The 24,063-nt window shown below is 45.4% G+C and overlaps 1 protein-coding gene across 1 annotated transcript in view; it reads right to left on the bottom strand.

The window, feature by feature from the left end:
* GABRE (gamma-aminobutyric acid type A receptor subunit epsilon) overlaps nt 1-21,194 on the bottom strand; it is a 55,952-nt gene extending 34,758 nt beyond the window's left edge. Inside the window, exons 1-4 of the mRNA XM_056809564.1 lie at nt 20,898-21,194; nt 20,379-20,461; nt 14,748-14,896; nt 14,094-14,161 (exon numbers count right to left, since the gene is read on the bottom strand). Coding sequence (XP_056665542.1) covers nt 14,094-14,161; nt 14,748-14,896; nt 20,379-20,434 — 273 coding nt within the window. The 5' untranslated portion in view covers nt 20,435-20,461; nt 20,898-21,194. The remainder of the gene's footprint in view (nt 1-14,093; nt 14,162-14,747; nt 14,897-20,378; nt 20,462-20,897) is intronic.
* Between the last annotated feature and the right edge of the window lie 2,869 nt (nt 21,195-24,063).

Raw genomic sequence — 24,063 nt, 5'->3', positions numbered from 1 at the left:
GCAGATCTTCCTTGTTTATTAGTTTTCCTTTTACAAGGGATTTTTTTTTTCTTTTTTACCTAGGGCATCTGTCCTCTGAATGTGTGCATGCATGCATACATAGACAAATCTTGGGTTATAGGGATGTTTTCTACCCCCATAAATGGCCTAAAAAACTTAACTGGAGGAAGTAGGAAAAGGGGATGATTTATTCCACCAATAACAAGGAAAGATAAAACAAACAGCAGGTGCCCCGAGCCAAGGAAGCAGTTTGAGAAGCAAGTACCTAAGCCCCTAAAACTTGGACTTTAAGACTGTCGGAGGCTAGGTTGGCCCTTTGAGATGAGCCAGCCCCTTCTCTGCCCCTTCTTGGAGAATGGGACTTACTCAAGGTCAAACAGTGGCAGGATCTGAACTAGAATCCAGGTTTCCTTACAAGTTTCACTAATAGGAGAAATGCAAATCCCAGTTTCCTGGGAATCAAGTTCTCAAATTAGGTCACTGGAGCCTGGGAGTCAAGAAGATCTGAGTTATAGCCCTGATTCCCACAATTCTAGTCCAGACTATGTGTTTAGAATCAGCAAGGTCTGAATTCAATAGGACCTCAATCCCTTACTGGTTCTAGTGTGACCCTGAGAAAGTTGAATACCCTTTATAAGCCTCAACTTCTTAATCTGTAAAATGGGGATAATAATAACACCCATTTCACAAGGTTGTTATAAGAACAAAGCATGCGCAAATTGAAAGCCCTTAAAGAAGCTTTACGTTTTTAAAGCTTGACAAATGACTATCAAAATTCGTCTAAAGGGCAAGAAAGGTCTAGAACTTCAAAGGAAATGAGAAAAGCAGTAGGAACAAGGGAGGAATAGGACTTTTAGACCTCAAACTATAAAAATTATAAAGTGGTAATGATGAAAACTATTTGTTATTGACTAAATAATAGTAATATTGGTAATAATAATGATGATAGTAATAATAGCATTTATAGGGCTCTCTAAAGTTTGCAAAGTGTGATTTCATTTGATCCTCACCTGACTCCAGGCCCAGTAATGCCATGGAACTGTTTTGAGTACAGCGGACTAGATAAGCAAGACTCAGGAATTATCAAATTGTACAGAACTCTACGGTTCTACAGCCCTAAGGACGTCATCTTCTTGCATAAAGATTCCCTGTTTGACATGAACTAGTGGGAAGATTGGAGAGCAGTTTGGCAAAAAATGGTATCTGATCTACATCATAGACCCTATACGTTACATACCATATAGTACCAAATGTATGCATATACAACCTTATAGATTATAGATCCACATAATTTTTCAAAAACTAAGGCAAATGGATAGAGGTGCCCTTCTTTCATAACTATAACTAATATGACTTTTATAACTAGGATGAGAATTCCCAAACAAACAAGAAATGGAGGTGATGATAAAAATTAAATAGACAATTGCTATTACTGGAAGGAAGGTACAACACTTTTACACAAACAAAATCCATGCGATTTTTGATTATGGAAAAATTTGTATCAAAGATCTCTGATAAAAGTCTGATGTGTAAGATAGTTAAGAGGTTAACATAAATATGTAAGCCCAAGAGCCACTCCTAAAGTGGATAAATGGTCAAAAGATATCACTAAACAGTTAACAAAAGATTTGCAAATTTTTTGAGTCATATGAAAAATTATCCTAAATCACTAATAGGAGAAATACAAATCAAAACAACTTTGATGTTTCACTTCCCACCTAGCAAATGAACAAATATGACCAAAAAGAGAAAGGGCCAACACTGGAAGGGTTGTAGAAAGTGTGCAGGTGGAAAATTTGCCACACCTGAGCTATATTTCCAGCATCCTTTTAAGTTACGTCCTCATTTTACATAAGGATGCTTGGAAGATAAATCTGGCTGAGACCCACATTGTGGGGCTCTTTTATCGAAGCTTGTGCTTTTGGTAAAGTGCTGCAGGTGTGAGTCTCTGACTCTCTTTGCTCTGCTCACTTGACTGAAAGAGTCTTTTTTTTCTTTCCCCTCCCTTTTGATTATTATTAAAAATCCTACAAAAGAGAGTCAGAATGATGTCTTGTTGATGGAACTGGGGACTGATCCAACCATTCTGGGAAGCAATTTCAAATTGGGTTAAGGAAGTGACTTTTACTCAGATATTCCAATGCTAGGAATATACCTCAAGAAAGTCAAAGACGTAAAGAATGATTCTATTTATGTCACATTAATTATAGCAATTGTGTATGTGTGTTTGTATGTGTATGTGTATAGTAGCAAATAATGGGAAATATCCCACAAATAGAAGAATGACTAAACAAATTGTGAAAACACAAGAAATTATGAATATAAATAATTTAGGGAAGCATAGGAAGACTTATTTATAATAACTGATGTAGAATGAAGTAGAACCAAGAAAACAATGTACAACGCATTGACAGTGGAAACTGAGAGAACACTACGATGACATTGAATGCTTCATCTTGGCCTTGAAGACAGATGGATTGTGTGTGTGTGTGTGTGTGTGGGTCGGGGTATGCCTGTCAAATATTGCATGTGTTGTCAGATGCTGTGGATCTATTGATAGGTTTTTCTGAACTTCTGTTTTGCAAAGAGGGGAGAGATCTCTTTGGAAATTAATGTCATAGTTTAAAAAGGACAATAATAAGTTTTCTAAAAATTCTGTATAGCTAAAAACTATTATTAGCCTTGCTGATGCTTAGTTTGCTGGCCATATTATAGGGTTAATAATAGTTGCAGGGTTGAATTCACAGAGTTTCTATGAAGAAAGAACTTTGCAAATCTTAGAGAACTGTTTAAATACGAATTTGTATCAAGTCTCAGGAATTAAATATATAATATAGGATGCAAAAATTTAATATTGATGCAAATATCAACCCACCCACATGTGTACCAACATCCCTTTTAGAATCCAAATCACATTGTCCTCTGAAAAATCCCAGAGCTAATCTGAGCACAACAAAAGCCCCATGTTAACATCCACTCACTGGGTGGCTAGAAGAGTCCTGAAAGAGGAGGAAGCTTGGCTGCCTCTCACTCAGAGATAATTCAGTGAGGAAGTGGGCAGGGAGAGAAAGATTGAGGAGAGGGATGGAGCTGTATAAAGCCTCTCCTAGTGCTGGTAGGTGGAACCCAAGGATCCAAATAACTGGTAGCAACAGACAAAAGGATCCACTGGACTCTGCCCTGCCTTAGTATAGGAGCTCTCCCTGCAGGATCTGGGGACTCCTCAGTGCTCCTGGCAGAACTGGACTACTGCTGTCAGCTCCAACTTAGAAACCAAAACCCTTTTCCCCCAAGTTACTTGAACTGTCAAGTCAGCCAGCAGGGCATTTTCTACATTCATGCTGTGTTTAGATTCGAAATTATAAAGTGTTTCAAACAAGGATTTAATTTCTATTTAACAAGATAACAATTGTAAGTTAATTACACATCGACTGATAATGAATGGATCGATTTTTCCCCCATGGGTTTGACAAGGGGACCTTGAATGAACATCTATTTGGAAGCAGCTGAAATCTCGGGAATTCTGTTTTAAAGAACTAGCTTAATGAGTACACCCTACAATAATTACTGCAGCTAGATGCAGCATTATAGACTTCTTATCGCGACTGGACATGCCGGGACTGTCAGCAACTCCTGGGATGATAATTGCTTGCTAATGAAATACTGATTGTTTCAGACATACTCACATGTTGCTTTTTAAAACAGTTCACTAAAACCCAAGCTGGTATAGCTGTGGAGTGGAGGATTGTTTCTTGAGGGCTGGACAACTAATGATTCAGTTTCTAGTCCTAAGGGGTCAACACTCTAAAATTAACTGGGAAACTCAGTATCTGGTTGAAGATATAAGAACTTGGTGTTGTAGATTGAGACCTGGATGGGGTCTTAACTATTATCTACTTTTCAGTCACTTAATTTTATAGATGAGGAAACCGAGATCCTTAAAGGTGAAATCACTTGCTCAGGGTCCAACAGGTAGGAAGTAGCATATCAGGATTTCAACCTGAGTTCCTCTGACTCCAAATCCAGTACTTTTCCTACTGCATCACACACTTATCATAAATCAGAGACCCCTGGAAATCCTAATTGTCAACAATTTGTGATCAAAATCATTAGGGGAGGATTGGCCATTGGTAATAGTCCTTCCCTTCAAGTATTAGGATTCATGAATAGGTGAGATGCCTTGATGGAAATAAAAACTCCAATGTAGAGTTCATATCCTGCCTTTCTGGGCCCCAGAAAAAAAGAGCTTTGAGATTTTCCTTAGTCTAGACTTCTGTTCCCTCCAGGTTCCTATAACTTTAATGTTATTTCCCTAGACATTTTCAGGGGTTCTCAGCCTCACTCCAGTTACTTAATGGTCCTTATTTCAATCTATGGAAATAATCATCTCGAGATGATATGTTTTGGCTCCTTTAGGCTACAGGTCCTTCATGTCAAAACATTTGATAAAACATCTTGTAGAAAAGGTGGAGAAATATAAGCTATCTGATAGTACCATTCGATGAATCTGAAACTGATTGAAAGGCTGTTCTAGAAAATTAATGTAAGTCAGCAATCGTTTATTAAGCACCCAAGTCCTTTACTAAGCACTGGAGGTACAAAGAAAGGCATATAAACATACAAAACACTGGGGCTACTACGAAAGTCCCAAGTGAGGCTATCAGAAGAGTCATGAATGGTTTACTGTCAACCCAGAAGTCTCCAGTGTAGTGCCCCAGAGCTTGGATTAGGGTATAGATGGCATGCTTTTCATATTTGCAGGTAATACAAAGCTAGGAGTGGAATAGATAATACATTCTCTGACAGAGGCAGGATACAAAAAGGTCTTTATAGGTTCTAGAGAATTGGACTGAAACTGATAGGATGAAATTCAGTGGAAGTAAATGTAAAATATCACACTTGGGTTCAAAATATAAATTGCAGAAATAGACAATGGAGGAGATACACTGAGAAAGAAGTTGTTTGGACAAAAGTCCATGGCTTTTAGAAGACATAAAGTTCAATGTGAGACAACAGTGTCATATAGTACCAAAAAAGCTAATAAAACCTGGGGTTACATTAAGAGAAGTGGAATTTCTAGAACTTAAGGAGGTGATAGTCCTCTTCTACTTGGCATGATGAGACCACATGTTGGGTATTTTGTTCAGTTCTGGGCACTGTCATTTAGAAAGGTCTTTGATAAGTTATAGGATAAACCAGAGAAGAGATATTAAAATGGTGAAGGGCTTTGAATCCATACCACTTGATGGTTTGGTTGAAGGCATAGGAAAGTTCAGTTTAGAGAAGAGAAGACTCAGAGAAGGCATAGTGATTTGATTTCATGTACTTGTAGGGATGTGGAAAAGAGATTAGACCTAGTCTGTTTTACTTCAGAGGACAGAACCAGGAGCAACTGGCAGAAGGTGAGAAGAGACAAATTGTGTTGTGATGTCAGGAAAAACAATATAACAGAGCTATCAAAGTATAAATTCTTCTCTCTGAGCCTAAGGTTACTCATTAGTAGAAAGGGAGAGTTGGTCCAGGAGATCTATGACTACCCTATCCTTTGGAAGGAGTGCATTCCCCATCTCTGGAGGTCTTCAAGAAAAGGTGCAATGCCCATCAGCTGGGCATCAGATACCAATTGGACTGAGGTCCTTTCTAAACCCAAGATTCTTTGATTAAGCTCGTGGCTCATTATAAAATGCCCCTTAAGAATGGTCTTAGTTTAGATTTTTCTAAAATGTCATAGCTAGCCCTAGGTGATCCCAGTTAGACATGCATAGTGACCTTGCCACTACTGGATTCCTTTCATGGTCCTTTCACCCCTCACATAGACAAGACTGAGAGTAGAGACAGACTCCTAGGGACTGGACTATTGGTGGCCATCTGTGTTTGTCCCTTTGATGTATCCTACTCTGCCACATGGAGCTCTAACATCTGGCTCTTATCCTCACTTCCTCTAAAACAATCCAATCAGTTTTAGATGATAGTATGAAACAAGTTAAGGATACACCAACGCAGAGGCTTGGGCTGATTTTTTATGTAGCCTCTAGGCAGTCTGAAAAATGAAGATACTGGTGCCCTATTTATGGCTACTGGCAGCAGCCACTGTCTTCCTGTTCTCACAGCTCAACTTTTCTCCCTTCTTCATTGGGATAACAACTTTCTGCATAAGATCCATGCCAATATAGTTTCGACCTATGCTTGATTTAACAGAACCATTCCTATTTCAAAGCTTACTTCTCCAGTATTACCTTGCTGACTCACTAGGCTATAAGTCCAAGGTCTAGGTACCTCATTTAAAATGGTGCCCAAGCCCTTGACTAAACATGATTCAAAGATATCAGAAGCACTTCCAATGAATTCCAGTGAAAGTCATTTGAACAGGAGACCGTCTGGAAAGCTTCCTCCCTAAGGCTGCCTCCCTTGGGGCTCCTGCAGCCTCACTGCCTTTCTAGAGCAGAAGGGCCCAAGGGGATCCTTCCACTGGGACCCAATGACCTATGCCAGCTTTAGTCACTTTGGAGCATCTTAGAGACTTTGGAAAAACACTGTGGGGAAGCAAACTACTTGGCCCCCCACTCCCAGTCCCAAGACAACTGATAGAGAAGGTAGAACTTTTCCAGAGGACACTCACAACAGCAAGGAACAGAATTGCAGCTAAGCAGAAACCCCAGAGTGGCACTACTCTACCACAGAGATCTGCCCAAGCTCTCTTTTTCTAATTCGGCTCTGCAGCCACCATATAAAGGCCAGCTTTTAACTACCAGCTCAGAGGCCTGGGCTCTCCCTGATTCTACCTGCTGCCTGCAGGAAGTCTCAAAATGAGAGAGAAGCTGGCAACCCCATTAGGGCCATTGGCAGAAATGGCTGTCTTTCTGTTCCCTCAGCTCAGCTGACTTGCCTCTATGAATGTGGCAACAGAGATGGTTTCTGGAGAGGGATCTCAACCTTGGAGCTCTTGCTGGAGGAGGTCTGTCTTACTCCAGGAAACAACCCCAAGGACAAAGCACAATTAAGTGGGCAAGTATGAAAAAAATGAGCCACTTAGGTGGCAATTGTTCTAGTATTGTGTAACAATCCATGTTTGCAACTCGTCTCCCTTCAAACAGCTCTTAACTAATATAGTTCAATTTGGATGATGGATGATAGGGATCCAGTTCCTAGCTCCTAAGAAGGAGATTTTAAATCACATCTTCTTTTCATTTTTTAAAGGGAACGAAATGAGTTTCCCATCTTGGCATGATTTATCACCTGGAGGTCCAGCCGGAGAGCTGTCTGTATGGCTCCCCAGCCTTAATTCCTGTATATGAAAGACTGTGATTGTGTGGGGCCCATGCCAGCCAGCTGCTGTGCATTGCTGGGAAACTGGCAGGTTCTTCCAAACCAAGAGGGTTAGCATTACCTAGTGGCAACCACCTTTCCAGTTCTGAGGGCTTTCAGCATCCTTCCAGACAGGCCAGTTCCCCACCTCCTCACCTTCTCCACCTTCCTGCTTCATCTTATTGGGGCCCTCACTCCTGTTAGGGCTGGCTGGCTGGCTGGAGTCAGACTAGTTGGGCTCTAGGCCCAGCTCTTCCCCTAACCACCATTGTGACCTAGAGTATAAGTTCTTCTCTCTGTGCATCAGGTTACTCATTGGTCAAAAGGGACAGTTGGGCCAGATGATCTCTGGGAGTTTTACATGTCTATGATGTCATCAAATATTTATGACAACAATACCAAAATACCAGGGGCAGAAAGCCAGAGAGATGCACCCACAATCTCTCCCCTTCTCTACCTCTGGGCTAACCCAGCCTTGGAGACTCTTCAGCCAGGAAACGATAGTAGCAAAGGGACCAGCATATCCTAATCTCCAAGGGGCATGGAGAATGAGATTATCACTAATTCATTCATTTAGTTACAGAACTTTGGAGAGACCTCAGAAGCCATCTAGACTCATGTTGGCATACTCAATAGAAACAGATCCCTGAGGGGTGCATATTCACCTAGAAAACCGTAAATGAACATTGTCTATATTGTATTGCATTAATTTTGTTAAACATTTCTCAATTCCATTTTAGCCTGGTTTAGACCACAAGAGTTCTGCAGACCTAGTAGGCAGAGTACAATACCAGGCTGTGCATCTGGCACCTCTGATCTAGGCCGGTTCATATCTACAAAACAGGAAGTGGTCAGCTAGGCTTTGCTTAAAGTCAAGAACTATTTGAGTACCATTCCTGATATTCGGGGCATTAACGACCCCTCCCAGCTTTCCAGTGTCTGAGAATGTGATAAGGCTTTCATCCATACCTTCATCCAAGTCATTGACTAAAAATGGTTAGCAGAGGCAGGGCCATAGGTTAAGACTGCTCATTGCTCTTTGGTCCCATTCCTGCACAGGTTCTGAAAACACCTACCCATACTGTCATCCAGCCTACATCTTAAGGTTCAGTAGAAAAAGCCTTGGATCTCGAGTCAGAGGACCTCAGCTTGAATTCTAACTCTGCTACTTACTACCCATATAACCTTCAGCAAATCATATCACCCCTCTGGGCCTCATCTGTAAAACACAGTAGTAGTTTGACCAGACGTTCATAAAGGTCCCCCATCTTTAAATTCTATCATCATCTCTTCTCTCCCTCTTGTCTACAAGGATATCACAGTAGCCTTCGTAAAATGCCATGCTGAAATTGAGGTATATTATGTCTGTGCCATTCTCCTGATCCCAATCTAGTGACTTTATCAAAAAAGGAAATGAGGTTAGTCTGGCAGGACCTGCTCCTGATGAAGCTGCCATGCTGGCTCTTTGTAATCACTACTTTGCTTTCTTAGTTTTCATAAAACTTCCCTTTTAATAATCCATCCATCCATCCAACAAATATTCACTACACATTGGCTACAGGCAACACCTTATGCTAGACACTCTAGTGGACCCAGAGATGATTAAGGAGTGGCACCCACTGTCAAATGACATGATAAAAGAAGACAGGCCTTTGAGTTATCCTTCTTCCCAATTCTTAGTGTTACAGTTTTGTGTCCCCCCAAGTCTGTAGGAGGTACAGTCTCATCACCCCATGATACCTACTGCCTACATCCCCTAGCTGCCCACCTAGGAGGCAAAGTGAATAGAACACTGAGCTTAGAGTCAATAAGACCCTAGTTCAAACACTTATTAAATACATGACATTAGGCAAGCCACTTAATCTTTGTTTGCCTTACTTTCCCCATCCATAAAATGGGGATAATAATAGCACTTACCTCACAGAGTTGTTGTGAGGATCAAATGAGTTAAAATTTGTTTAAAACACTGAGCACAATGGGTAGCACAGGGAACAACCACTCACATTCCCTGTTCCCTTCAGCTCACATCCAGGCTACCCTGTTATTGCATATTTTTCCCTTCACAGCTGTCCCCCAAACTTGATGTTCACTGAGCCTTCTTTTCACTGGCATGAGCAGACTAGATGTGAGTATAGCAATGGAAGGGCTACCAAGTACTTGAGAAAGAAGTACTACTAGAGCTAGGGCTACATATTTCTTCTGCTGGAGCCTAGAGATCTAGCATGGCAGCATTCAAAATGGCTGGTGGTCAGGGTCCCAGGAGAGATTCCTTTGTATATATTTGTTCATTGTCTCTCCCATTAGATTATCTTCCAGTTGAGGACAAGGACTGTCTTTTGCTTCTTTTTTGTACCCCCAATACTTAGTATAGTGGCTGGCACATAAATGGCACATAATAGGCATTTAGTCGATATTAACTGATTGATAGGGTCAGTAATTTAGAGCTAGATTGTTCCTTTGAGGATATCCAATCCAACCTCCTTATTTGATAAATGAGGAGAATGAGGTCCAGAAATATTCTGTATCTCCCTCTAAAGATACTCAGCTAGTAAATGGCAGGGGCAGGATTTAAACTCAGGTATTCTGACTCCATAGCTAACATTCTTTCCACTATACTATGAAGCTCTATTTTATACATCTCAAAAGTCCTAAGATGTTAGAGGAGTTAAAGATGCAGGAGCCAAATGGACCTCTAAGTAGAGAAATAGAAAATGTCCTCCTAGAAACCTTCCCTTTGCACAGACCTAGTATACCACTCACCATAACTGTATGGGGGAGACAAGTCTGAGGTAATACTATGTGGTGGAAAATTCCCTGAACTCAAGAATCAGCAAGCCTTGTTTCTAGTATTAGGTTGGCCATGAATCCACTGTGTGATTATGGGCAAGTCTTTTCCCTCAGTCTAAGAAAATAAGATCTAAGAGGGACAAATGTAAAATTCTACACTTGGGTTCAAACCATCAATTGCACAAATGCAATATAAATGAAGTATGACTAGACAACAGCTTGTGTGGGAGCTAAAAAATACATTCTGGCTGCATTAACCAGGTAATAGTCCCTCTGTAAAATAAAGGGGCTAGACTCAATCTCTAAAGTCCCTTCCAGCTCTGTCATTGTATGATGCACTCTGCTCTGTCAAATTATTAGTGCATGCTGAGAATTTCTTCAAAGAAAGTAATATGGTGCTGTGGAAAATGGCAATGAAAGGATCTACAGAATACCAGGTTCCCACCTGTTCCTTATCTCAACTTTTACCTTTCTCTTTAACATTTACTTCTTTCCCTCTGGCCTGGACCAAAACCTCAGGTTAAGTTAGTGAGGGGACTGGGTGGGTGGGGGGACAGGGGGGTATCTGTTTCTTGGAACCAGGATTTTTGTTCCCTGGTCTACTACCAATTCCCTGAATTCCCTTTCCCTTCTCTGAGTTTCTCTTTAAAATGAAGAGTTTGGACTGATGATATTTAAGGGACCCTCCAATAGTAATAATAATAGCTAACATTTATATAGCACTTACTATGCACCAGATACTCTGCTAATTGCTTTTGCAATTGTTATATCATTTGACTTTTACAACAACTCTTGGAGAGAGAGTTGCTATTTTGACCACCATTTTACAGAGGAGGAAACAGAGATAAATGGGTTAACTGACTTGCCCAGGGTCACATAACTAAACTAGTAAGTACCTGAGAATGGATTTGAGCTCAGGTCTTCCTGACTCTAGGCCTGATGCTCTGTTCACCGAATCACTTCACTGAGTGGGAAGAGTATTATTAATCTCAAGGAGTTTCAAGGAAATATTCCTTGGGTAGAGTCAATAACCCCAACCTTGGCTGGGGTTGTCCTCCATTATGGTACAGTGGAAAAGAGTAAGAGATTAGAAATATGAGGACCTGGGTTCAAATCCTGACTGCTATTTACTACTTGACTAATACTGGGAAAATCTCTTAACCTGTCTGGGCCTCATTTTCTTGCCAGTCAGCTAAGTATCTTTTTATTAAATGACCCCAAAGGGTCCTTGTAGCTCTAAATCTACCTTTGACTTTATGTTCCATGATCTCTTTTCAAGGCTCTTCTTTCCCCCCCACCTCTTACTAATAGCCTCCTGACTAGTCAGGCCAGAATGGCTTTGCCTTTGGTCAGAGGACTTTGTAAGACTTCCAGAGCAAGGAGTATACATTCTTAAAATATAAGGAAGGCTAAATAGAAAGGGAAGTCCCATTCAAAATAGGTTAAAATGCATCAAATATCAATCTACAAAAAAGTCAATCTACCCATATACAATTAAAATGAATATAAATATAATTACAAAACTTGTTTTAAAGAATGACTTGGCTAATTAGAAGTACAGTAATTGTTCATGGTTGGGCTGTGCTGGAGTAATAAATTGACTTACAGGTTTAATGTCATATCAATCAATTTGCAGAGGGGTATATTTTATGAAGCTGGACAAAATAATAGCAAAATTCACTTGAAGAAGCAAAAGGATTAGCATCTTAAGCGAAATAATGAGAAACAAAGTAGAAATAAAAGGGGACTGGCACTGTTGGACCTCAGATTCTATCATAAAGCAGTAATTATCAAAACTATTTGATTATGGCTACAAACAGAAAAAGCAAATCAATGGAATAGACTATGCAAGGAAAAACCAGAAACAATCACATTCAATAAACCCCTAAACCTAAATTACTTGAGAAAACACTTTCTATTTGATAAGACCTGCTGGGAAAACTGAAAAGCAATTTGGTAGAAATTAGGTTTAGAACAGCATCTTTCCACAACAAGCTCAAAGTGGATGTACAGCCTGAATATTAATTTCCTTTCTTTTTTATCCCCAGTACTTAGCACATAGTAATGGCTTAAGAAATACTTGTTGACTTGAGTTGACACCATTAAAACAATGAGAAGAGAACAAGACCCAGTACATCTCAAAGCAATGCCCAGAGAAAGAGTTCTTAACCAAACAGGGGGCAAAGTCATTGCCAAGATAACATAAATAATTTCAATTATTTGACATCATAATGCTCTAATACAAATAAAATCAAAACAGTTAGTAGAAGGAAAGTTGTTAACTGGGAAACAATTCTTTGCATTCAATTTTCTGATAAGTATTCAGGATATAAAAACACTGAGCAGATATATAATTATATATATATATACATTTGTTTTTATGTAACTCTATACATATGAAATCAGATGCATACCAAAAACCATTCCCCAGTGCAAAAGTGGTCAAAGAATATGAACAAGCATTTCTCAAAATAATTGTAAGCTATCAACAACCACATGAAAGATGGCTCCAAATCACTAATTACAAGAAAAATGCAAATTGAAAACACTCTGATGTTTCAACTAAACCAAATAAATTAGCAAAGCAGACCAAAGAAGAGACTAATCTTCGAGGGACTATGAAAAGACAAGCACACTAATACATCATTGGTAGAGCTGCAAATTGGTCCAACCATCCTAGAAAGTGACTAAAATGTCCATACCCTTTGACCCAGAGATTCCACTGCTAGTATATAGCTCAAGGAAGTCAAAGACAAAAACGAAGGCCCCTTATATACCTAAATATTCATGTCAGTCCTTTTTATAGTGGTAAAGAACTAGAAACAATATAAGTGCCCACTGACAAAGAATGATAGCTAAACAAATTGTGATACATAAATGTGATGGAATATTATTGTGCCATAAGAAAAAATGATTATAAGAAATTCAGAGAAATATGGGAAGAGATAAGAAATAATGCAGAATGAAGTAAAGAGAACCAAGCAAACATTATACATAATGACTATAACAAAGTAAACCCCCCAAAATAATAATAAAAGTCAGTAATTGAATGCTATGTAATTATAACAACCAGATTTGGCCTTAGATTAGAGATGAGAATATGTACCTCTCTCTCTCCTTTCTTTGCAGAGGTAGAAAACCATGGGCATGCAATATTGCATATGCTGTTAGGTGTGGCTTCTGTGTTGCTTAGTTTTACTGAACTGATTTTTTCCGACTTTCTTTGTTATAAGGGATGGCTTTACTGGGTAGGAGAGGAAGAGGAATATATTCAAAAATGAAGTGGATGCAAAATCACAAAATGGCAATAAAAATAAAATAAAATGTAAGACAGACCCAAATCCAAAGAAACCAAGAGAATTTCCAAATGCAAAAATAGGTACCATTTCCAACTTGATTTCTGAAGAGAGTTAAATGAATTACATCTGTTCTTCTCTTTGTATCCCCACTACTTCTCCTGGGGTGGGTGCTGAATTGAATTGAATTGAATTGTTTTAAGGAAAGGATCTGAAATCATTTTTGCTCTGGTTTTTGAGGTGAGCTGTACAAATGGAGTAGGGGTATGCTAGAGCCAGCTCCTACAGGCTCCCAAGAGTCAATTGATAAATTTTCAGGGTGAACTTTTACATCTCTGAAATCAGAGCTTGGTTTTATGGTTTTGTTGAAAGTAGGAGAGAAAATATTAATAATTTAGAATTAACATAAAATATGTCTTAGAGGATACTTTTTGGATAGCTGGATGTTAAACATTTACCTGCACACCCTTGGGAGAGATCCTCACAGTTATTTACAGGATGGTTACTAACAATAATCAGTAGCTTTGCTTTTTTGTGGTATTATTATGTGGTGGAAGCCAATTGAAATTCTCCCACACATACCCAAGAAACTTCTAGTATGGTTCTAGATACAAAGAAGAGACCAAAGTAATCCCAGAGTTTGCTCCTGCAAAACAGGGGTTCACCAGGCCAAGAAGTCCCTAGCTTGGTGCCTTTGGTACTCACCATTTGGATGACAGATACTGGTCCAATGCTGTTCACATAGATATCAACATCAATGTTTGTAGGCTTGACTGCAAAGGGAGAAAGAGAAGAGAAAGTAAAGGCTCAGCAATGTCTCTATCTGAAGGGAAGAAAAAGGGGATGAGGGGGAAGGAAGCATGTAGGCATTTAAGACACCAGGTTAGAAAATATTGGGACTTGAATATTAGCACCTACTATGTGTAAGATACTGAGGCAAAACACAAAGTTCCCTCTTTTCCCTCAAGCAACTTATATTCTAATAGGGAAGTCAGTTTGTACCTTGATAAATGTCTCCAAACATGAATCCAGGGGAGGGATTGGTGAAAGGAAGGCACGAGCAGCTGGGGACAGGATAGAGGTGACTTCTTCATGTAGAATGCTGTGCTTGGGTTGGATTTTAATCTGCCTTTTTGGTCTAGAAAAGATACCTTAGATCCCAGCCTGTTCTTCATTGACCTCTGCATGCTAGTGGTCAGAATCCTCCCCTGCCCTGTGCCTGCCTTATCTTTCACTATTCTGGGCTGCTATCCAATCCAATCCAATCCCACAGCCATTTTGGAAGTTTCTCTTTCTCTTCCCACTCTTTCCCTCCACTCTGACCCAAGGAAAAAGGATAGAATCTCATCTGGTACTTACTTCCAATGTCAGGTCTCAGCTTGCTGTCATAGTCCTTCAGAAGAGTATTCAAGATCTGGGTAGCATCAGTGTCATGTGCCCTGGGAGTCAGGACCCAGGTTTTGTTGATACCAAGGTAATCGTAGTCATACTCCTCAGCAAGGTCAGTGCTGGAGTCAAGAAACACAGCATGAGACAAAGGCCCCTCCATAAGATTTCTCTCCCAAACCTCCCTCCCTATAAGGATCCCCTTTCTCTATTTCCAGATCCCTCAGTTAAGATCTAGAATCACTCTTCCTGTTCCACAAAAGCATGTTCTAGCAATTGTATGCAAAATAAATTTTGTACAAGCAAATGGCTTTCTACATACAGTGAGGGCCTTCACTGCCAGCTGTTGCTATAGTAGCAAGAACAAGGATTAGCCTACTCTGCAAAAGAAATAGACAAATTATCAAAAGGTATTCTGGATACATAGCACTTTTACTCTTTTCTTGGTTATCTTCTGTAGTTTGGATAGTGAGGTTCTCTTGTTCTTTCCACTGTCTCATAGTGGGCAGGGACCAAGGCCAGTCAGGCTTTGGGATTTTTGACTCATTTCAAACTGCTAATGGAGCAGACACCTGAGGGGGTTCTCTGTTCTCTCCAAGAAGGAAAGACCAGGGGGCTCTGGGGCTCTCTGGGAGGCTAAGGTAATGCCTCCCTCTGATAATTCAAGTAGGCTAAATCAAAGGGCACCTCTAAAAGCTTTGTAAACCCAGAAAGAGAGTTCAGGAAAGAAAAGAACAAGCCAAAAGCAAATATTTAGGCAGCATCTCTAGGGGGGCACAGTCTTGCTTGGTTTCTAGGAAGAGAGTCCAAGTAAAACAAGATTTAGTTTATTGGAAATTGATAAGAATGCCAGTACAATCCAACAAGCATTTAATAGTAACCTACTATGTGCAAGGAACTGGCTAGATGCTAATCCCTGCCCTTAAGGGGGAATATAGCATCTAAGGGAAACCATGTCAAACTTCTGGCAGGAGGGGGCTAGTGAACTTAGCCTAGCTACCAGCCAGGGATTCTACATAACAGAAGTGAGGAAAGAGAGCTTATGCAATGGAACAAAGGATGAAATGCTGAATTCCCAAAACAGCAATTTACCTGGAACATAGACTGTCTAAGGAAGAGTCTATATGAGATAATCCTGGAAAGATATACAGCACTGAAACCAATTTGCAAAGAGACAGAGTTTGGGGGGAGGAGAAGAAGAAGAGACAGAGAGAGTGTGTGTGTAAGAAGAGAAAAGAGAGAGAGGTGAGAAGAAGGAGAAGAGAGAGGGGGAAGAAGAAGAAGAGAGAAGAAGAGACAGAGAGAGGGGGAAGAAGGAGGAGGAGGAAGAGAGAAAGAAGGGAAAAGAGAGAAGAAACAGAGGGGGGAAAGAAGGAGAAGAGACAGGGAGGGAGGAAGAGAGAGAGAAGAGGGGAAGAAGAGAGAAGCAGAGAGAGAGGAAGAAGAGACAGAGGTGGGGAAGAAGAAAGATAGAAACAGACAGACAGAGAGAGAAAATGAGACAGAAGAAGAGATGGGGAGAAGAAGAGAGAGTGAAAGAGAGACAGAGAGGGGAGAAGAAGAAGAAGAAGAAGAGGGGGGAAGAAGAGAGGAGAGACAGAGACAGAAAGTCATTGAGAGAAGAGACAGAGAGAAGAAATGGGGAGAAGAGAGGAGAGAGAGACAGAGATAGAAAGAGGAAGAAGAAGAGAAGAGACAGAGAGAAGGGGGAAGAAGAAGAGAGAGGAAGAAGAGACAGAGGTGGGGAAGAAGAGACAGATAGACAGACAGAAACAGAGATAGAGGAGAGAAGAAGCAGCTGGGGTTGGGGGAGAGAAGAATAGAGAGAGGGGGGGGGGAAGAAGAAGAGAGATAGCCAGAGAAAGAGATAGAGACACAGAGAGAGAAGAGAAAAGAGACATAGAGAAGAGATGGGGAAGAAGAGAGGAGAGGGAAAGAGAGAGAAGAGAGAAGAGACAGAGGGGGAGAAGAAGAAAGAAGAGACAGAAACAAGAGATAGAAAAGAGATAAGAAGAGACAGGGAAGAAGAGAGGGGGCGAAGAGAGGAGACAGAGAGGGGAGAAGAGAAAAGAATCAGAGAGAGAGACAGAGAAGAGGAGACGAGACGGGAGGAGAGAGAGAGAGGAAGAAGAGAAGAGACAGAGAGAGAGGATTGTGTGTATGTGTGTGTACAGTTCCTACAGTGGGTGTCTGGGGGAAGATTAGGTTATAACTACTCTGAAGGGTTAATGCCTAGCTAAGAAGGGGGTAGGGTGGGAGCTTTTATAGCAAAAGGAGGGGAAAGAGTGAAGAAGTTTTGGAGGTTGGGGTAAGGGTGGTTGTGCTGGAGATAAGCCCCACAATTGGCTTTTACAGGAGGATGGAGTTGTGAGCCATCTTTCCAACCCCTGATTGGTTAACTCCTTTGGTGTCATATCAACTCCTGGTGAGATAGCCCCATTTTGGAGACCATTACTCTATTCTATCAGAAAAGAAGGAGAGAAGGCCCTTCATGAGAGAGAGGGAGCATAGGGGCGGGAGGAAAAAGTTTAGAACAGCTTCTGGGGAGAACCTCATATGGGAAGAACTCAGTTTTCAAAAATTTCAGTTATTTATTTGAAATCTTCACCTTGATGATACTGAAGGCCTCTTCCAATCCCTTATCATGGCTTGGAAAAAAGCCTGGGTAAAGTAAGGCTCATCCATCACAATGTGAAGCCTGGAAAGGTTTACCCAGCTTGGCCACAAACCATGCTTGTTGTGGCTGGCACAGCAGCCTGGCTGAATGTGAGGGCGGCTCAGCCTCAGCAGGGCAGTGACCAGAGGGTGAGAGTTTGGGGTCACAACAACTCCCCTGACCCTTCTCCTAAGGCATTGCAAGGCTTTTGATCTCCATTGCTAGAAGGAGGCCCTCCCTGGGAAGTGATGGATCTTTTGAAGTATCTGTCACTCAGCACTCGGAGGGATCTGTTCTCTCAGGCATCCTGTTCTTTTATTAGTAAAAAGCAGTAATTAGCCAGCTCTGCTACATTATCTCAGAGATATCAGTCTCTGGTGTGAGTCTGCCCATTTGGTGGCAGATAGCAGAATTGCAGGCATAGACTGGCAGGAGGAAATCAGCAGCCCTCCCTTCCCCCCCCCCCCCCAGCTTCAGGGCTACGCACCTGAATGGAGCTCAGATACCTGTTTCCTCCTCCCTGGCAGGGGGATGGAGGTCAGGAGGAGACCCAATCCAAATTGCCCAAAGGTGTTTTCAGAGCAGCTCTTTGGGGGTGAGAAGCCAGACCAGAGAGCAGGCTTAACTATGTCCCTGGGCCTCCCCTCTGCCATCTTGGAGAGAATGCCCACTAGTGGTACACCATGTTGGAGGAGAGACTAGGGGCCAGCTCCTACCAAATGGCTGTGTGTGCCAGGATTCAAGGAATGGCCTCCCAGGACCCACTCAGGCACCCCAGCAGAAAGGAGGCCAAGTCTGAGAAGAGGGGGAAGTGAGTTCAGGAGCAGGTGGGTGCCCAGGGCCAGGGTTATGTATGCTCCAGCGCCCTCAGCCCAGAGATGGAGCAGCAGGACTTGGCCTGTTGGGGCTGATCCATTGGGGGCCCAGGAAGAGCTGGACCAGCCAACCAACACCATTGTTGGTGTCAAACCAGAGAGATGCCACAGGCAACAAGGAAGGCAGAATCTTGCCACTGGCCACACCCTGTCTGGAAGGTCCTCCTTCTCCAAGCCCCTCCAGGTCTCCCGGGGGTCTGACACTCCAGAGAAGTCTAAAGGGCCTTGGAGGAGTGAACAGTCCTCTCCCAGGGCTGGCCAGGAGCTAAGACACTGCAGAGGGAGGGGCAAGGGCAGGGGTGGGAGTGGTTTTGCGAACCCAAAGCCAAAGAGGCTCCCTGGTGGGTAGCCGGTGCCCAGCCGCTGGAGGGCACTCTTGGGCCCCGACCCCAACCTAGTCTGGCACCCCAGATACACCCAGAGGAGCCCCTCGTCTGCCCGTTCCCGTCCCAGTCCCAGCCTCGGCCGCATTGGTAATGGGATTTGATGGGCTTTAAGTCGCCTTATTCTGCCAATTAGCTCCAGCCAGTAAAATCCCTCTTCCCCGGAGCCCTGGGGTAATGATCTGCTGACAACATGTTCCTTCCCGATCCGGCCATTAAGCTCACTAGCAGGGCTGGAAGTGTAAAGAACTTGAAAATCCGTGCGCTCTGGACTCCGGAGCTGTTTACAGCCAAGCCCGGAGAGGCGAAAGGCTGGCCTCAGTGTTGAGCCTGCATCTGCACCCGCCAGCCCCACCCTAACCGTGGAGGGGGAGGGGGCACCACTGGGGAAGTGGGAGGGAGCAACAGGCCGACGGACGGGCAGCCTGGCACCTCGGGTGGAGGGAGCGGGGAGCACCCCCGCCTCCCTTCTTCTGGGGTCTCTCTCAAAAGCTGGTGGTGGTCATCTTGGCCAAGCCACTCCCCAATTTGGGGGCCAGCTGGCTAGGGGTGGCAGGTGGGCGCAGGCAGCCAAATCCCCGGGCGGGCCCTGCCCCTGCCCCTCAGGTGCGCCAGAGGCGCCCTCCCCTGAGCCTGGCTTTCACCCCTCATCGTGGGTGCCAGGGGGTTGTGCCCAAGCTGTCTGCGGGTCCCGGCCAGAGGAGCAAGGCTCAGGACAAGTGAAGCGGAATAGAGGAAGAGCCCAGACGAAGTCTTTGGTTGGGCACATGCAGCCTGAGCCTCTCTTTGTCCCTTTTGAAAGGAACATGAAGGCTGTCGGGTCGGCTGGGGTCCCCCACTAACAGGAAGGGCCAGGGGAAAGGCAGTCCCACCACTGCACCCACTTGGAGAACGTGGAAATGAATTCTAGGCACCTCCACTGTTTGATGCTGGAGGAAGCAGAAAGGATGCACATTCCCGCCCCCCCCCCCCCCCGCCCGCCCTACCAGCCAAAGGCTTGGGAGAGAGTCTCTATGAGGATGGGATGGTGAGGGGAAAGGAACGAAACCTCGGGCACAAGCGTGCTGGTGGGTATGGGGGCAGGCACTGCAGGGCGCAGGGCTGGGCGGTAAGCAGGTGAGGCCCCCAGCCACGCAGGCAGGAAAAAAACCAACGCGGCCACTAAGGAGCCCCTTCCTCCTTTCTTTCCCTCCCCAACTCAGCTTTGGACCCCTCGGTAGCTGGGAGCCCCCCCCCCCCAACTTCTCCCCCTTGGCTTCCTCAGCTCTCCCCTGGTCCCAATTCCTAGCCTTAAGCTGAGGAGGCCAAAAGGGGCAAGCCACTTGGGGTTCCCCCAGGCTTCTCTGTCGTTGCTCTCCAGGACTTGAGAGGACGTTTTCGGCTCCCCACCCTTCCATCTCCGGCCAAGGCATCCAACTGCCCCTTCACTGGGAAGGCAGGGAGGCGAGACTCAGTTTCCCCACTTGTAAAGTGAGGGATTTAGGTGAGATTGTCTTTAAGGTTTCCCAGGACTGATGTGCCAGGAGTCTATGAAATGGGGAAAGACTCGGGACAGACAAACGGGGGGTTGGGGGGATCAGGAGAGAATGTCGGGCTTCTATCCATTTCTCTCCTTGCTGGACGGGCTAGGACGGGCTGGGATGACACAGGATACCTGCCGGGGTCTGAATATGGAAGTCGGGCATCTCACCTCATTTGGAGGGCCGGATAGATGGCCAGGTAGAGCAGGAGAAGTTTGCCAGACATCTTCGAGACCGGAGGCAGACCCCGTCTCTGAGGCAGAGTGTCCACAGAGAGAGAGACTCCGTGTGAGCTTTGGGTTTTGAAAGGATCCCAACTCTCCCCCCTCCCCTCCCTTTCCCTCCTCCTCCTTCCCGCCTCCTTCCCTCCCCCCACCTCCCTCACCCAATGGAAATCACTAGCGTCCAAGGGAGCTGCGGCTGGGGGGGGGCGGGGGCGGGAGTGGGAGTCAGGTCAGAGATGGGGAGGGAGCCCACTGAGTTCAGGGAAGGAAGAGGTAGAAAAAGCCTGAGGAAGTGGCCTGCCCCCCCCCCCCAGGGCAGCAGCCCCGCAAAGGCCACTCCAAGTTCGGGAGGTTCCAAGCTGGGCTAGGGCTCCTGTGCCGTTCCGCAGCCCCCTTCTTCTCGGGGCGCTCCCTGGAGCCCCCACTGCATCCCCTGTGGCCGGGCTGGGGGGCGGCAGCACTCACCAGTGGCAGGCAAGCCCCCAGCTCGAGGCTGGCTGGCTGGTCCTCCCGCACGGGTGGACGGACGGGCGGGCGGGCAGCGGGCGGCAGCAGTTGGCTCTCTGTGGCCCAGCGCACACAGGTGCGGGCAGACAGAGCTGCTCCCACCAGCAGCCCCACCGGTTGCTGAGGCAGTGGCGGGGCCAGGCGTGTGTGTCCCTCCTCCCTTCCGCCGGCCCCTCAGTGCTTGTTTCTGCCTGCGCTCCTCCCTTCTCCCGCCTCCCGCCTCCCTCCCTCCCTGGTCCTGGCCAGCCCTTCTCTGACATCTATCGAGAGGCAAGAACAAAAGTTGGCCATTTCTTAACCTACTCCTTGGCAGAAAAGAAGCAGGGGAGCACGCGCACACCACACACACACACACACACACACACAGACATCCAAAAACATAGAGACACACACACCACACACACAGAGACACAGAGACATGCACACCACACACACACACAGAGACACGCACACCATACACACAGACACAGAGACACGCACACCACACACACACACAGACACACACTCACACACACAGACACAGAGACACGCACACCACACACACACAGACACACAGAGACACACACACCACACACAGACACAGAGACACGCACACCACACACACAGACACACACACTCACAGACACACACAGAGACACACACACCACACACACAGACACACAGAGACACGCACACCACACAGACACACACAGAGACATGCACACCACACACACACAGACACACAGATACATGCACACCACACACACAGACACAGAGACACGCACACTACACACAGACACAGACACACACACAGATGCACACAGAGTCACGCATACCACACACACAGACACACACACACACCATACACACAGACACAGACACACACAGAGACATGCACACCACACACACATCCAAACACACAGACATCCAAAAACATAGACACACACACCACACACACAGACACAGAGACACGCACACCACACTCACAGACACACACAGAGACACACACACCACACACACAGACACAGACACACACACAGACACACACACTCACAGACACACACAGAGACATGCACACCACACACACAGACACACACCACACACAGACACACACAGACACATACACAGACACACACACCACACACACAGACACACACACTCACAGACACACACAGAGACACACACACCACACACACAGACACAGACACACACACAGACACACACACTCACAGACACACACAGAGACACGCACACCACACACAGAGACACGCACACCACACACACAGACACACACACTCACAGACACACACAGAGACACGCACACCACACTCACAGACACACACAGAGACACACACACCACACACACAGACACAGACACACACACAGACACACACACTCACAGACACACACAGAGACATGCACACCACACACACAGACACACACCACACACAGACACACACAGACACATACACAGACACACACACCACACACACAGACATACACACTCACAGACACACACAGAGACACACACACCACACACACAGACACAGACACACACACAGACACACACACTCACAGACACACACAGAGACACGCACACCACACACAGAGACACGCACACCACACACACAGACACACACACTCACAGACACACACAGAGACACGCACACCACACACACAGACACAGACACACACACAGACACACACACTCACAGACACACACAGAGACATGCACACCACACACACAGACACACACCACACACAGACACACACACCACACACACAGACATACACACCACACACACAGACACACACACCACACACAGAGACATGCACACCACACACACAGACACACACAGACACACACAGAGACACCACACCACCCACACACACAGACACACACACCACACACACAGACACACACAGACGCACACAGACGCACACACCACACACACAGACACAGACACACACAGAGACACACACAGACACACACACCACACACACAGACACACACAGACACACAGAGACATGAACACCACACACACCACACACATACCACATGTAGACATACACACACAGACACACATCCAAACACGCAGACAGAGACATAAGCACACACACACACACCACATACAGACACACACCCCACACAGAGACATACCCCACACATAGATACACACAGTCACAACACACACACAGACACCCCCCCCCCCAGTGATGCTCCAGGCTTCTTCCCAGGGTCCTAAGTCCCTCCTTTCCCTGTAGTTTTGGGGAAGTCTCTGTGCTTCTGAGACCATCAAGGAGTTAAGCAGCCCTCAGGGCCCCCCTTTTCCCAGCAGAAACAATCGCTAAAGGGCTCAAGTCACCCGTGATGGACGGAGATGGCTCGATCCTCCCCCCTCCCACCCAGAGGATCTGGGTGTCCACACGAAGTCGGGGACTTGTTCCGGAGGAGCTGTGTGAAGGGCTCCTCCGCCACTCTGGCTCAGCCTAACACTGCTTGACAGGGCCTTCGCAGGGTGAGCTGAACCGCCCTTAGGCTGGTCAGGGGTCAGAGAGCCCGAAGGAGGGGATCGAGCGGGCTGGGAGGGGCCCGCAGGAGGCCGCCTGAGTCCACAGCCGACTCACTTCCTTAGCGGGACCACGTTCAGCACCCCTCCCTGCCCTCATGATGGGGCTGTGTGTGTGTGTGTGTGTGTGTGTGTGTGTGCCTGCCTGCGTGTGTGCTCCAGCTAGAGTGTGTCTACACTGATAGCCGCCCACGCCTGAAATCAGACAGGTTCAGAGATTGGGAGCTGAAGGGCCCCAGAAGGGGGGGCTCTTCCCTTCGGCCTTTCCCCGCATTGGGAGCAGCTCCACTGCGGTGGGAGACTGAATGCCTGGCCTGCCCTTACGCACTGCACAGGGAAACCAGCATGGGGAGCAGCTTGGGCAAGGACCCAGGACCTGCACATGCTCAGAGCCGAAGAATCCTTGAGCTAAGTGGCTGCCCTTGGGTGGGGGCGGGGCAGGACAGGGTCATTTGTTCCTGGCCCCTGAGGAAGAGAAGGGTTTGGACCCTGGCTCTGCCCGTCATGAGGTCCGAAGCTGCCATGTCCCACAGAGCCCTTTCACAGGCCTGCACATGAACAGGCCCATGCGTGTC

Source organism: Monodelphis domestica, chromosome X, assembly GCF_027887165.1.
Source record: "Monodelphis domestica isolate mMonDom1 chromosome X, mMonDom1.pri, whole genome shotgun sequence".
NCBI lineage: Eukaryota > Metazoa > Chordata > Mammalia > Didelphimorphia > Didelphidae > Monodelphis > Monodelphis domestica.
Note: the sequence above shows the minus strand (reverse complement) of the source record. Positions and strands in the feature narration are given on the sequence as shown.